This window comes from Caretta caretta, chromosome 3, assembly GCF_965140235.1.
Source record: "Caretta caretta isolate rCarCar2 chromosome 3, rCarCar1.hap1, whole genome shotgun sequence".
NCBI classification, from domain to species: Eukaryota; Metazoa; Chordata; order Testudines; family Cheloniidae; genus Caretta; species Caretta caretta.
The window spans coordinates 209,105,994-209,120,422 of NC_134208.1; the positions used below are offsets into that span (position 1 = coordinate 209,105,994).

A 14,429-nucleotide genomic window follows, 5' to 3' on the forward strand; every position below is an offset into this window, starting at 1 on the left:
TCAATTCGTACACCCCACAGGAAACTATGAGTCAGATTCCTATACACAATGCTACTGTCCACAGATCTAGAAAGAAGGGGTTTGACTCCAGAAACACAGAGGATTCTGGCATCTGACCACTGCACCTCTTCATCCCCATAATTCAGAGTAGGTGCCCCTTTCTGACCTGAAGTTCAGACCTTTGTTCTCTTGGCATCACAACTGCAGCTGCCTAATGTTTGAGATAAACATGGATTAAGGTTAAATTCCAGCTGGGAAGAGAGAGAGAAAGAGAAGGTGGGATGGGTTAATATACTTAGGAAACAGGACAAACAAACCATTAACAGACTTGGAGTTTATTTAAAAAATAACTGCAAATAGCACACAAGAGTGAATTCAGGGTGAAACTATGTGACCATTAACCAGATTCACATAGGATCACAGGCCACTGTCTACACAAGACCATTGGTTATTGAGCCAACAGGGCCCTAGACATTTAAGATACAACTGCTCATCTAAAAACCTAGCCCTCTGGGGAGGCAGGGGAAGAAAAATGAGAGGTTAATAAGAGCACCATAGGGAAGGGCTATCAGCTACTGCTCTGTCCCCACTGGCTGGGTTCTGTAATCCAGCCCAGCCCGGAGAGGACTAGGATGGTACCATCACCCTCTTTGGCTCAGCACCTCACTGTTCTCAACTGCAAACAGGGCCTGACTGTCCTGTGTCGGGTAGGACATAAAGCTTCTGCGCCTTCCCTGCCCTGTGCATGCACCAGCTCACTGCCATGCCCACATATGGAAACCCTGCAGCCTCTCTGAGCTATCTCAATGCTGCCACCGTGTAACAGACGGATTTGGGTCTCTGTCAAAGGCAGGTTCCCTCTGTTCAGCACAGGGGTTTGTATTCCTTGGGGTTTGCTCTGAAGTCAGCTGGATGCTATCTCTGCATCGTTCCTGGGGCAGACCCAGTTTGCTGCAGTGCTCTTGATAAGGAGTCTTAAGATTCCTGTTCATTTGAGAAACTCTCCCATGCTCCTATTCCAGACCTCTGCATTCAATCTCTGGACATCTCAATGGCTGCAGTCACTCTGGCTTGGACCTTTGGGCCTTTCGGGCTTTGTCTCCCCCTCAGTCATTGGGTCATTGAGCTGCACCTGGCAAGGGCCTGCCCTATTGCGCCACACTCATTGGCACAAACCCATACAGAAAGGCTTGAGCTGCAATTACGTAAACAACTATGTGGACTCAGGAACAACAGCAGCAGAGCAGAACTGGTCGATCACCCCTGCTAAGCAGCAGTCAGGGAAGAACACTAGACTTCTGCTGTATCTTGGCCAAAGCAGCAAACACTCCTCCCAGTGCAAAGCACTAGGGGAATCAAACACAGTGTGCAAACAAACACCAGGAGCCTCACCTTGGGCTCAGCAACCTCACCTGGAACTGGGCTCAAGGCCAGACAAGTACCTAGAACACAGGGGTGAAAGGCTTGGGTCAGAAACAAAGCAATAAGCCAGTATCTGTGGAAGAGCTGGAGTCTCTTGTTAGGATGTTCCAGCAGCAGCTTTACTGGAGGGTTGTATCTACTGAAGGCCCACAGAGCATTTTCTTCTGATCTCTCTGCTTCTCACTGCGTGGGTGCTGCACTTCACTGTCTTACATTGCCACGGAGTGGGAGAAGAGCTGGGAAATGTAGAGGCAAGGGTTGCTTTGCAGCATCTCACTGCTGTGTACATGCCGGGGTCTGTATGGCATACCCAGCCCCTCTCGCTGTGCTGGAGGAATGGTGCTGGTGATCTGGGAGGTGCTCCTGTCTCCAAGGAGCTGTTTACACTCAGGACAGATTCCACAGGGGTTAGGAGCCCTCATGTTGACAGCCTGCTGGTGTTTTTAACACTGTCACATAATGCCCTGTCTAAGCCTGCTCAGAAAGTCTAATCAAGGCCACTGGCCGCCTTGGGCCCATCTCCAGGAGGGCTCTAGCCTCTGCTAGCACTCCCAGAGCTGAAGTCGGTGCTGGAAGCGTCTAGTGTAGGCCTGGTAGGGGCAGCATTAACAGGCGTAGCAGCTGTCCCAGTAGGTGAAAGGCAGAGGTTCTGCCATTGCAGAGCTCATTACTACCTGTAAAGGAGGACTGTATGGGGAAGAGAGAAGGACAAAGGTGATCAGAGGATAACCTTCCAGAAGAGCAAGGGCTGGAGGCCATGAGGCTCTTAGCTGCTTCAGGCCAGTTTCGCTAACTGGAATGCCAAAAATGCCAAGTCCCTTGCTTGCGGTAACAAAGATTCCAACATATAGATTCCAAATGTATAGTTGCGGCAACTCCAGCAGTTACAATAGAACAAAACTGAAAGGACAAAAACTTGTCACGCCAGATAGTCTCATTCATTCCTCTCCGTCACCCATGCCCAGTCGTACCGACCCACCCCCACTCCCACTGAAGTCACTCTATTGCATTACTCCACAGCAGGAAGTGGTGTAAAACTGCCTTGCTTAAAAATAATTCTAAGCTTCCTTCCAATTGTGCCTCTTGTGCTGCATCTAAATGGCAGGGCCAACCCCCTACATTCAGAACCCAGGGTCTAGCCCCCAACAGCCCCACAAGAATTTATTTTTTTTTAAACCACACATTTGGGGTTTTCTCTGACTTCTGAGCCTTTTAGGTAACACTCTGGTGACACTTTCAAGCTGTCCCCTGTAGCCAAGAGGGCTAGAAACAGCTTCATTCTAAAGCTGAGATTCTCACATAATCCCATGACGCCACGAGCGGAGGTTGTAAAAAAACAAAAAACAAAACACAACACAAAACACACACACACACAAATACCAGGAGACCTGTGATAAAGTGGCAGGAGTTGGAATTGCTGGTGCCTGGAGTATGGTGACCTGCCTGGGGAACCAACAGTTGCTCACTAGCCTGAAAAGCAACGTAAGACCGATGAGTCTCTCACTACCTAGGAATATTCCATGACACATGACAGAGCTGGTGAGACGAAAGAGCACTCAGGAACATACCTAATTCTAGCAGAGCAGCCACCTCAGTGCACTGACATCTGACTCACTGAGCTGCAGTGCCGAGATCACAGGTCAGCCCGGCTGGACTGGACCAGACCTAACCCCACTCCCAGGCTGGGGTCCCCACATGCTTTGATGAGTGTTAGAGCTGATGGGAGGCTCTTGGGCACGTGCAAGAGGAACAAAGACTGCATTCAGAGTTATCCGGGTGTCACTGCAGGCCGTAGTGGGTCTTGCTCCCGCACCCCACAGGGAGAGTGTTAATATCTACTGGCACTTTAAGAGAAACCACCAACAGGTAGCAAAGAACTGCATAAAATACAAGTGATCCTCTCCTTGCAAAGCAAGGAGCTGCTGTCCACAGTGCAGCAGGGAGAGTGAAAGCTAGTACAGAGAGCACACGCTAGACCAAATGAAACAGGACATTAGCAGAGGGTGGAAGGGTCCTCTCTGCAGCAACAGCACGAGCCACAGGCTTCCAGGAAGCTGGAGTGGCTGCTCCTGAGTGGAATGGTATTACGGGAGAGGGGTGGACAGCACGCTTGCAGAGCAGGAGGATAACTCATTGTGGGACCCCAGCACGCTCAGTGGGAAACCCACCAGGCTGGCCACGCAGAAGCCACTCTCCTTCCAAGCCACTGCCAAGTTCCCTGCCCCAAGGGCAGCTGTAGGCAAAAGCCAGAGGCTCCTCTGTGAGCAAACCAGCCTCCTTTCTCCCACTTCCATACCACGCTGGGCAAGAGGCAGCAGGTCTCTCCCGCTGAAGGCAGGATCTGTATTGTCTAGGGAGCACTAAGGGGAGTTTAACAAGCTCCATGTACTCAGGAGGCATCTCCTGTCCGGCCCAGCTGCCCTGCGTGTGCAGGGGTCTCTGCCAGCTGCTGTGATCCACGTGGTACCACTGCTCATGGTCATGCTGACTAGCTACGGCGTGACTGGCCGAGATCTCCACCCAGCAGGAACAGGCTGCTGCCCTTGGAGCAATAAGTTGGAAGAGTTCTCATTTATTTCCCTTCAGTAAATAAGGGGTCACCATCTTGTGAGGCAACTGGCTGTTGCAATGCCCAGAGCGCATCCAATATCCCACCTGTCCAGAGCGTCCGCTGTCCCTACCATGGGCTGCAAATTGGCATGCAGAGTCCGAGAGACTATAGCTCGTCAGCTGGGCTGTGCGCAAGGGGAGCCTTTGGCTGGATATCCCCCTCCTCCTCAGAGCTCCTTTCAGCACTTGGGGCCAGGTGGCTTTTTGCTTCCTCGACCTTCTCCTTGTTTTTCTTTTTCTTCTCTGCTGCCTTCTTGTTCTTGCCACCCTTTTTCTTTGTTTTATTCTCCCCTGTGGTTGCTACATCTCCCTTCTTGCTGGCCCACTGCTCTGCCAGGCAGCCTGCAGGGATGACATCATGGAGAAAAGGGAGCAGTGAGGCGGTCAGGTTTCCTCTCCCCACCCCACGCCCCCTTCCTGCTCACACAGAGACGGCATTTCAATGCTCCTCTGCTGCACCCATCACTCTGGCACTGGAGCACGTGTGCTGCCTCAGCAAATACAAGGGGGCATTGGCCTCCAAGCAGAGGTCAAACTCACTTGTGTCTTTCCCTTTCAGCACATGGTTCGCACAGAGAAACTGAGCCAGGTCCTCCTTCTGGTGATGCCTGTACCAGTCCTCGATCACGTCTTCGAATTCCTCCACCAGCACATCACACTAGTGCAGAGAGAAAGCACAGTCCAGCACCAGGAGACCTTCCCTACTAACCCCACTCCCAGGGCCCCTTCCAACATGAGGAGCAAGCGCAGCTCCAGGACAAGCTTGCCAAAGAGGGGCAGCTCATACTCTTGGAGTGAACTCTTGGAGTACGATACCCACACCCAGCCTGAGCCAGTCTTCCCAGATCTCCCCCACTCTGCATCCCAGGCCTCCCAGCCATAACTGCCCTCCGCGCTAGTGCCCCCAGTGACATTGTGCTACCGCACGGGCAGTACCTGCTTCTTGAGGTCAGCCACTTCAGCAGAGGTCTCGTTCCACAGCTCATAGGGGATGTCCATCACCACTTTCACCCCCTTGTGCACCAGGTTGTGCAGGGTTTCAAACGTCTCCGACATTCCCTAAGGAGACACAGTAATGTGAGTGACCCCACCTTCGGGAAGAGGCAGAATCCCAGTTCCACACGCACAACGCTTGTACTCAGGGAGAGAGGGGAACTCTCATACAGCTCCCCTACATGGGAGCCAGCTCAGAGCCCTGCAGAAGAGGGGGTGCAGCACCAGGAGTCATGGCACCAGGGCAGCATGAAGGGAGAAGCCTCAGGGGCAAGTGGCTGAGCAGCCTGCTCACTTCTCAGGAGGGTGCGAAAGCCTGGCCTTATCTGCTGCCCCCCGCACATCCCTCTCTATGGCATCCAGCAGCTCCAGCTGGACTGGGACCCCAACACGCTTGTTGCTTGACAGACAGTCCCGGCCATGAAGAACATGCCACCAAAGATGACCAGCCTGAGGAGGAGGTGGGCAGGGGGAAGGCTATGATACTTGTTCAAAGTTTGTGCTTCCATGACTGAATGAACATGGACTTTCCTCATCTGCCCCCGAGGCGCCGAACACGGTGGCGGATTCCTTGTCAGCGTCCTGGTGCGAGTGGTTCTAGATGCAGGACTTGAAGGAGGAGAGGACAGTGGCTGTCTGGTTCAGTTTGGGGAGGGCATTCTATGCATGAGGAGCAGACAAGCCAGAGGAAGAGGCTGCATCCCTGGTGAAGTGGAGGTGGGAGGGCCTAAAGGGTCAAGCAGCTTGCTCTTGATGTGGAGTCAGGGGAGGGACTCATAGAAGGGTGACAGTGTGAGTGATGGCCAGGGAAGATGGTCCTAGCAGCCCTGTTTCAAATGGCTGGTGCAATGTGGGTAGCAAGGAGGATGCAGTCCATGGCAGCCCATGATGAGGCTTGGCTGTCCGAATAGGCAGAAAAGGCTGGATTCCAGCAGCGTTCCAGAGGAAGCAGTGGCAGGACTCAGATGTGGCCTGGATGTGAGCGGAGAGGGAGAGGGGAACGCTAAAGGGACAGGCCTGACTGTAAACGCCTAAAGTCACAGTGGGGATTGACTCTAGGGCATAGCAGTACCACAGTCCTTTGGAAAGGGAAGCCTTGCTTTCCCATTGCTAAAGCCCCAGCTCATTCTCTGGACTGATATAGTCTCTACAGAACCCTGCCTCTTCCATCACAGGCATGATCCCTGGGCCCAGCCCTGAGACTGCACAAAGTGTCTTTGTGAAAGGCAAACTCAACCAAACCCAAAGGGTTCTCTGGGACGCTCTGCCCCCTTGTGCACAGACCTTCCAAGAGTCATGGTTTCACAGCTTTCCCTGCCACACTGATAGCAGATCACACTGTTTCCCTTGAAACCGTGGCAGGTGCAAAGCCACAACGCAAACACACAAGGGGCAGTCAAGAGGATGGGACTATCCTTAGCTTTAACATTACTGGAGCAGCATGTTTACCTGGGCAGTTAGTGATCTCAACCTACACTTTTAAAATGGAATTGTTAATCCGTACCTGATCCCAAACCAGAGGCGGAAGAAGCCACTCAGTACATACCCATTACACTAGGAGGCTTCCTGAGCACCTCCCCACTCCACCCATGAGAACAGGTCTGCTACACCTCCCCACCAGGATTCTGGGTTGCATGCAACCCACCAGCAAGGCCATGGAGAGAAGGTTACACTAACAAGTTGAGGGAGGGAGAGAGGCTACATCTATACCTGGGAAGTCTGTTTTGCAGATGCAGACCAAGGACGCAAACATGGATGCTCTTGGCAAGGCAAGGCCTAGGGGCATCTGACTAAAGCTCCAGTGAAAGGGAACAAGCAACAGTACAAACCTTTGCAAACCTGTTACTGCCAGTTCTCTCTTTGTGCAGGTTATAGTCCAACAGCCTCTTGCAGATGGTCTCTGTCACCTCGATCAATCGGATATCCCTGCCCAGAGGAGAAGCTGGTGAAACGGGGAAGGATTTAGTACCGCTCCCTGAGAAAGGCTACAGTCCATTAACAGGGCTAGAAAAATTCTAGTTCGAGGACTAAGCCCACTGGCTAGAGATGGGAACAAGATGAAGGGGCTGGGGCAATGGCTAGTCTCTGCAGCTGCTGGGATTTCCACCAGCTTGCTGACCCTGGGCCAGCTTAGAGGCCCCACCTTTCAGAAGGTATCAGCCTCTTGAGGATAGGTGTCTAATCAACTGGAACTCCACTGCCTGCCTCCCTCCAAGTGCCAGAAGGGAAAAGATGCCGCCTCTTACTTCCACAGCCCCTGGCTACTGTAAAGGGGTGGGGGCTCCACCCCTGAGCTCCCCCTACCTCCACCTGGCTATTGAAAGAGGGATGGGCTCCTCCATCACGGCTTCCTGGCAACTGCAAGGGGTCTACCCTACTTCACTCCTCTCCCCGAGACTCCTGGCTACTGCAAGGGAGGTGCGGGGAGAAGGTGTGTCTGCTGCATAACCCCCATCACAGCCTTCACTTTCTGGTCCGTATCCCATGTTGCTAGCGCCAGCCTCTACTCCTGCCCAGAGCTTTGCCAAGCAGCAGCAGAACGGAACTAACATTAGAAGGGGCATTTTTGCCGTCAAAGGTCTGAATAGTAGCTGTGAAACCACCAGTGTCTCATCCAGTGCACGGGAAAGCTCTGAGCAACAGGCTGGAGCTGCCTGCTGTAGACTCAAGCAATTCATGTTTGGCAGATCATCTTTGCAATCTTGAGGGCTCAAACTTAACGTACATCCCTAATCTTATACTCTAGGTACCAGACACAAATTAAAGGGCCCCATCAACTTACAATATCTCACTGGTGCCTGAAGTTGTTTACCCACTATTGTTATTTGTAAAACCTGTAACCAGGGCAAATGAAAACGGTTTCCTTTGTGTGCAGCACACACCATGTGTACACAGCAGCCTTACTGTTTCACCATAGCCAGTTTCTTCTCTTTGTGTCTGTATTTCCTCATAATGGCCAGGGAGAAAAACATTTAAAGAGAAGAGTGCAGTTGTAAAACCATCAGAAGTAGGTAAGGGGGATTCAGGGTCTGTCTGTACTGCAGCTGGAAATGTAATGTCAAGCTCGATAGCTCTGATTGAGCTAGCACAGTAAAAATAGAAGTGTAGCCATGATGGCAGCGGCAGGCTAGCTGCCCTGAGTACACACCTAGGGTCTCGGACAGGATCATCTTTGGGGCAGCTGTTTTTAGCACGCTAGCTTGATCAGAGTTAGCTCCAATGCAGACATACTTCAGGGGCAGGTAATGTCCCTGGAGTTCTTAAAGTGACTAGATTTCGAGCTAACTGTGTCTTGAAAAACAATTACATTCAATTAAAAAATGAATACCTTCCCACACTAATTAAACTGCCTCCTCCAACAGGAATACAAGCTGCCAAGTGATCCTGAAGCAATGACTGCCCACATTGGACAAACCCGGTCCATTTATCAGCATCCCCACCCCCTCCGAGACAGGTGGGTTTTGCAGCATGACGGGAAGTTCACAAAGCCAGGCTGTGGGGAAGCTATTTCCAAAGTCAACAGGCCCTCAGAGAGCATCCTTTGAAGAGCCTCTTCCCCATTTACACTTCAGGGGCTCCATGTCTGCTGATTGTGGCACAACAAGGTCACAGAGGGTGAGACAGGTGGCCCACGTCATTCAGGGCTCTGTAGGTTAGTCACTACTTTGAACCACACCCAGAAACATACTGCCAGCCAGTACAGATCCCTGAGCAGCAGCGTAGTGGGTTCCCTGTGCACAACACCTAAGAAGCAGGCGGATATCTTGTTTAAGCCTCAACTCAAACTGTCTCTGTGCACAGCCCCAAGAGGAGCTAACTGCCTTGACAAAAATTGAGATTAACAGCAATGATGACTGGCACCGCCCTACCTCTGACAGAAGAGGGTCCATGAAAGGCTCTCTTTCTTTCTCAACTGTGAGGGCTAGAAAAACTTGAAAACGTGAACTGAATGTAACTGGTGCAGTGAGGTTTGCCCAAGCGGGCAGAGTCTGAAGTAAGTCTAAGGGAGCACACCACTGATCTCACGGTGACATGTTAACTCTGGAGTTGAATGACAATTATTTAAATTCCAACTTAGGCTACTACTTCATCCTTGACCACTATAGCAAAAAAATCCAGCTAATATGGTTATCCTACAATCCCAGGTGCCCAAAGCCACAATTGTCCCCTCCTCAGCTTACAGAAACCCCACTTTTGTATGACAATTTCTACAATGCAGATATCTGAGGCACACTGACAACTGAGTGTGTTGGGAGAGCACAAGATAAATGGAATTTAGCAGCAGTGACCCAAGCTCATTGGACTGATACAGGTATTAAAATTAATTAAAAACCTACTTTCAAAATGTAAATGAAGCTGCCACAGAATTGTCAGAGTGCTGCAGAAAGCTAGAAGCAGAATCTCCATACAGCTTGCTGCAGGTGACAGAGGTCCCGAGTTAGGACTGGGCAGCACGGCTACGCTCAAACCACCCCCCGTGACTTCGCTTTGGATCTGCAATTCTTGGTAACTAGTGGAGCAGTACCACTGCATCAAACCCTGCTAGGGACTCAACATCCATCATATCTTGCCAACACGAATAACTCTGGAGAAGGGATAAGCAACCTTTGCCCCCAAGTATGGTAGGTGGCCAGGTCATCCCCTGCTTGTGAGTGCTCTTTGTGGAGATATTTATTAATCCAGAGGAGCAGCAAAGAGGGCCACTGAGCGGATGTCACTGATTGATTCACTTACGATTGCGTGTACTTGATTCCAGACCCCTTTCCGCCCAAAAAGCCATACTGTGTGTCAATCACCTCCTTTGTCTTCCCGGTTTCCTCAAAGGCAGATTTCAGTTCTACTGCCACATACTTGCACACTGGAGAAGAGAAGCAGGTTAGTGGGTGCACTGAACTGTACTGCCCTCCTAAGGGTCTTGCCTGCTTTAGGTATGAATAGGCCATTTCCAGCAAGCAGGGCTATTTTAAAAGCAGATGCTTGGAGTTAAGTATGACTAACTAAAGGGTCCTCGTGGAGCTTGTTTTCAGGGAACACACGCTATAATTATTTAATAGACAAGACAACACACAAAACCAGACACCCCAGCTACTGTATTTGCGAGAAGGAGTTTATATTCCAGAGTTGTTTGGTTGAGAAATTAGTGAACTATTGTGCAACTACTAACCAAGAGACACTCAAGTCAGTGGGGGCACCAGAACTGCTGCATCACCCAGAGCAAGCAGTTCACCCATCTCTAGATATTTCACACCACATCCTCCACTGCTTCCCCCCTCCCCATCACCATACATACTTTGGCCTGCTTCTCCCCCGCACACTTACCCCCCAGAATCTATTATTCCTATTTGTCCCTCTCCTCAATCACCAGCAGAGGCATGGGATTTTTTCATTAGTTAGGTCTCTCCTTTACTTTCTTGCTTAAATGCCTTGCATGGTAGAACACCTCCCCCCCCAAACATCTGACAATGTGAGCCATGACCACTGGAACAAGAAGTAGCAGTTCCCTTTTCTCACTGGGCCTTCTCCCCACCCACCACAGGAAACGTGCCTCTATGAACCACAGTGAGAGAAACTTGGAGAAAGCACCAGAAGCCACAACTGTCAGCATGGAAACTGCTGTCCTCCTTTCCTCCAGGGCTGCCTGGGATACCATGGACCCCTTCACCCTATCAGATTGCTTGTCCTGCCTCTACAGCATCTACATGGGTCCATTATCCATGCTCTGCTACCTCCTATCACTCGCCCTGCCTCCCCCAGCCCCACCCTTAGCCTCCTCCTGAGCACCCCACCCCTCAGCCCCCTGACCTCCCCCAGATCCCTCAGTGCCCCTCAGCACCCCCTCCCAGATCCCTCAGTGTCCCCAACTTCTCCCACCCTCCTTCCCTGACCTTCCCCAGATCCCTCAACCTCCTCCACCCCCCAGATGCCCAGACTTCCCCATCCCCACCGTCAGCACCCCGACCTCCCCCAGACCCTTCGATCCCACTCAACACCCCATCCCTCCGTGCCCCCGACTTCCCTCAGACCCTTCAGTACCCCACTCTCCTCCTCCCCCTCAACCCCCTCCCAGACCCCTCAGTGCCCGTGACTTTCCCCATCCACAGCCCCCTGACCTCCCCCAGACCCCCCAACTTCCCCCACCCTGAGCCCCCTGACCTCCCCCAGATCCCTCAGTGCACCACTCTCCTCCTCCCCCTCAGCCCCCTCCCAGACCCCTCAGTGCCCGTGACTTTCCCCATCCACAGCCCCCTGACCTCCCCCAGACCCCCCGACTTCCCCCACCCTCAGCCCCCTGACCTCCCCCAGAGCCCTCAGTACCTCACTCTCCTCCTCCCCCTCAACACCCTCCCAGACCCCTCAGTGCCCGCAACTTCCCCCACCCTCAGTGCCCCCGACCTCCCCCAGACCCCCCAACTTCCCCCACCCTGAGCCCCCTGACCTCCCCCAGATCCCTCAGTGCACCACTCTCCTCCTCCCCCTCAACCCCCTCCCAGACCCCTCAGTGCCCGTGACTTTCCCCATCCACAGCCCCCTGACCTCCCCCAGACCCCCCGACTTCCCCCACCCTCAGCCCCCTGACCTCCCCCAGAGCCCTCAGTACCTCACTCTCCTCCTCCCCCTCAACACCCTCCCAGACCCCTCAGTGCCCGCAACTTCCCCCACCCTCAGTGCCCCCGACCTCCCCCAGACCCCCCAACTTCCCCCACCCTGAGCCCCCTGACCTCCCCCAGATCCCTCAGTGCACCACTCTCCTCCTCCCCCTCAGCCCTCTGACCTCCCCCAGACCCCCCGACTTCCCCCACCCTCAGCCCCCTGACCTCCCCCAGAGCCCTCAGTACCTCACTCTCCTCCTCCCCCTCAACCCCCTCCCAGACCCCTCAGTGCCCGCAACTTCCCCCACCCTCAGCCCCCTGACCTCCCCCAGAGCCCTCAGTGCCCCACTCTCCTCCTCCCCCTCAACCCCCTCCCAGACCCCTCAGTGCCCCCGACCTCCCCCAGACCCCCCCAACTTCCCCCACCCTGAGCCCCCTGACCTCCCCCAGATCCCTCAGTGCACCACTCTCCTCCTCCCCCTCAGCCCCCTGACCTCCCCCAGACCCCCCGACTTCCCCCACCCTCAGCCCCCTGACCTCCCCCAGACCCCCCCGACTTCCCCCACCCTCAGCCCCCTGACCTCCCCCAGAGCCCTCAGTGCCCCACTCTCCTCCTCCCCCTCAACCCCCTCCCAGACCCCTCAGTGCCCCCGACCTCCCCCAGACCCCCCCAACTTCCCCCACCCTGAGCCCCCTGACCTCCCCCAGATCCCTCAGTGCACCACTCTCTTCCTCCCCCTCAGCCCCCTGACCTCCCCCAGACCCCCCGACTTCCCCCACCCTCAGCCCCCTGACCTCCCCCAGACCCCCCCGACTTCCCCCACCCTCAGCCCCCTGACCTCCCCCAGAGCCCTCAGTGCCCCACTCTCCTCCTCCCCCTCAACCCCCTCCCAGACCCCTCAGTGCCCCCGACCTCCCCCAGACCCCCCCCAACTTCCCCCACCCTCAGCCCCCTGACCTTCCCCAGACCCCTCAGTGCCCCCGACTTACCCCACCCTCAGCCCCCTGACCTCCCCCAGACCCCTCAGTACCTCACTCTCCTCCTCCCCCTCAACCCCCTCCCAGACCCCTCAGTGCCCTCGACTTCCCGCACCCTCAGCCCCCTGACCTCCCCCAGACCCCCCGACTTCCCGCACCTCCGCCGTCAGCGCCCCCGACCTCCTTCCACCCACCCCCCGCCAGTCTCTCACCCTCGCACTTGCTGGGCAGCCGGACCCACTCGGTGTCGTCGGCGGCGGCCCCGGCCGGGCTCAGCAGCAGCGGCGGGAGCAGCAGCAGCAGCAGGCAGGCGGCGGGGCCCGGCTCGGCCATGGCGGGGGGGGGGGCAGCCGCGCTGGGGGAGCCCCACGAGGGACGCGCGCGCGCTTTGGACAGGCGGCCCCGCCACACTCACTTCCGCGAACGTTCCTTTCTCCCCCCCCCCCACAGCGTCACTATAACGACAGCAGCGCGCCCAATCACAGCGCCGAGCGTGTCAAAGTCCGGCCAATGGCCAGGCGAGGAGCGACCAGCCCGGGTTCGGCCAGCCAATGGGGGAGGCAGGAAGCTCCGCCGCCAGCTCAACCAATGAGGAGGCTTCTAACTGCTTCGGCGTCTCTGTCTCCAAGAGCGGCGGGAGTCAGAGCGTCGCGGTCTCCTCAGAGCTGCGGACCGGGGTCCGCGCCGGGGCGGGGGCGGGGTCCGCGCCGGGGCGGGGGCGGGGTCCGGGTCCGCGCCGGGGCGGGGGCGGTGAGGGGGGGGCTCCAGGGTGCCCCTCCCCCGCTCTCCCGAAATGGCGTCTCGGGCTGTGTACCCCCAGCTCCAGTCAGGGGGTGGAGGAGGAAACCCCTGTAATGGCGGGCAACGCGTTTCACTGAGCCCGCGTGGGAGGCTGTAGCCGCCCACGAAGCGAGCTGTAGCCCACGAAAGCTGATGCTCAAATAAAAGCGTTCGTCTCCGAGGTGCCGCGAGGCCTCCTGTTCTGTTTTCTTTACTCTCCTGCCCGCTGAACCGGCAGCCGCCCTGGCACGCAGGTCCTTCCTGCCTGGGTAGCGCCAGGCACGCCGCCTTGGCCGCCTCCTCACCCGCTGGGGCCGCCCTCGGGGGGCCGAGGCGAGGGGTGTGAGGCTCCCGGTTCCGAGAGAAAACGTGGCTCGCTGGCCCAGCAAAACGGGCAACACACTGGCACCAGCGGCAGCCCCGCGCCACCGCAGTTTCAGCTGATTCCCCGACTGCTGTTGGCTGTGCCCACGCAGGCCGGGCATGAGTTACAAGTGCAGCCTGGGAAGCAAGAGCAGGGCACAGAAAGGGCGTCAAAAAATGCAAGTTTGATGAAAGCTACATTGACCTTGGATTTACGTGGACTGGGGCCGCTGGATATCCTCAGCCCCCGTCCCTTCTTCGCCAGCATCTAGAGACTAAACACAATCAATTTAAAGACAAACCAGCTCAGTTTTTCAATCGCAAACTGGAAGCGCTAAAAAGCAATAAAATCCTGCCATCAAATTCTTGCGTGGAAAGTGTGAATGCACTTCGAGCTTCACACTTCATGAGTTACAGAGTGGCTAAAACTGGAGAACCACACGCTATTACAGAAGATTTCCTTATACCGGCTGTGAAGGCCCTGGGGAAGTGCATGCTCAGTGAAAAAGCAGAAAAAAAAAGCTTGATTCCATACCCCTCTCCAATGACACTGTCACACTGCATTGCCGATATGGCTGAAAATGTTCTTTCTCAGCTTGTGAATTGGGTTAGGAACAGTGACTATTATTCTTTGCAATTAGACAAGTCCACGGATTTAGACAGCCTAGCTAATCTTTTGCTTTATGTTCCTTA

General features: G+C 54.9%; 1 protein-coding gene across 2 annotated transcripts; it reads right to left on the reverse strand.

The window, feature by feature from the left end:
* Positions 1-319: 319 nt before the first annotated feature.
* CNPY3 (canopy FGF signaling regulator 3) lies at positions 320-13,017 on the reverse strand. Of its 2 annotated transcripts, none has more exons than XM_048842318.2 (6): positions 12,806-13,017; positions 9,760-9,883; positions 6,855-6,951; positions 4,969-5,091; positions 4,573-4,690; positions 320-4,374 (listed from the first exon to the last, which is right to left on the reverse strand). In XM_048842318.2, exons 1-6 carry the CDS (start codon positions 12,924-12,926, stop codon positions 4,139-4,141), a joined length of 819 nt encoding a protein of 272 aa, XP_048698275.2. In that variant the 5' UTR covers positions 12,927-13,017; the 3' UTR covers positions 320-4,138. The 2 variants fall into 2 exon arrangements, with proteins under 2 accessions (XP_048698275.2, XP_048698277.2); XM_048842320.2 differs by having other exon boundaries at positions 6,855-6,967; positions 12,806-12,894.
* Between the last annotated feature and the right edge of the window lie 1,412 nt (positions 13,018-14,429).

What these genes read in the sequence shown, in the direction of transcription:
- CNPY3 (XM_048842318.2), bottom strand. Translation starts at nt 12,926, where the DNA reads ATGGCCGAGCCGGGCCCCGCCGCCTGCCTGCTGCTGCTGCTGCTCCCG. An exon ending in TGGCTGACCTCAAGAAGCAG is followed by an intron (nt 4,691 to 4,968) that starts GTACTGCCCGTG and finishes TCTCTGCACTAG; the next exon opens with TGTGATGTGCTGGTGGAGGA. An exon ending in GCTGAAAGGGAAAGACACAA is followed by an intron (nt 4,375 to 4,572) that starts GTGAGTTTGACC and finishes TCATCCCTGCAG; the next exon opens with GCTGCCTGGCAGAGCAGTGG.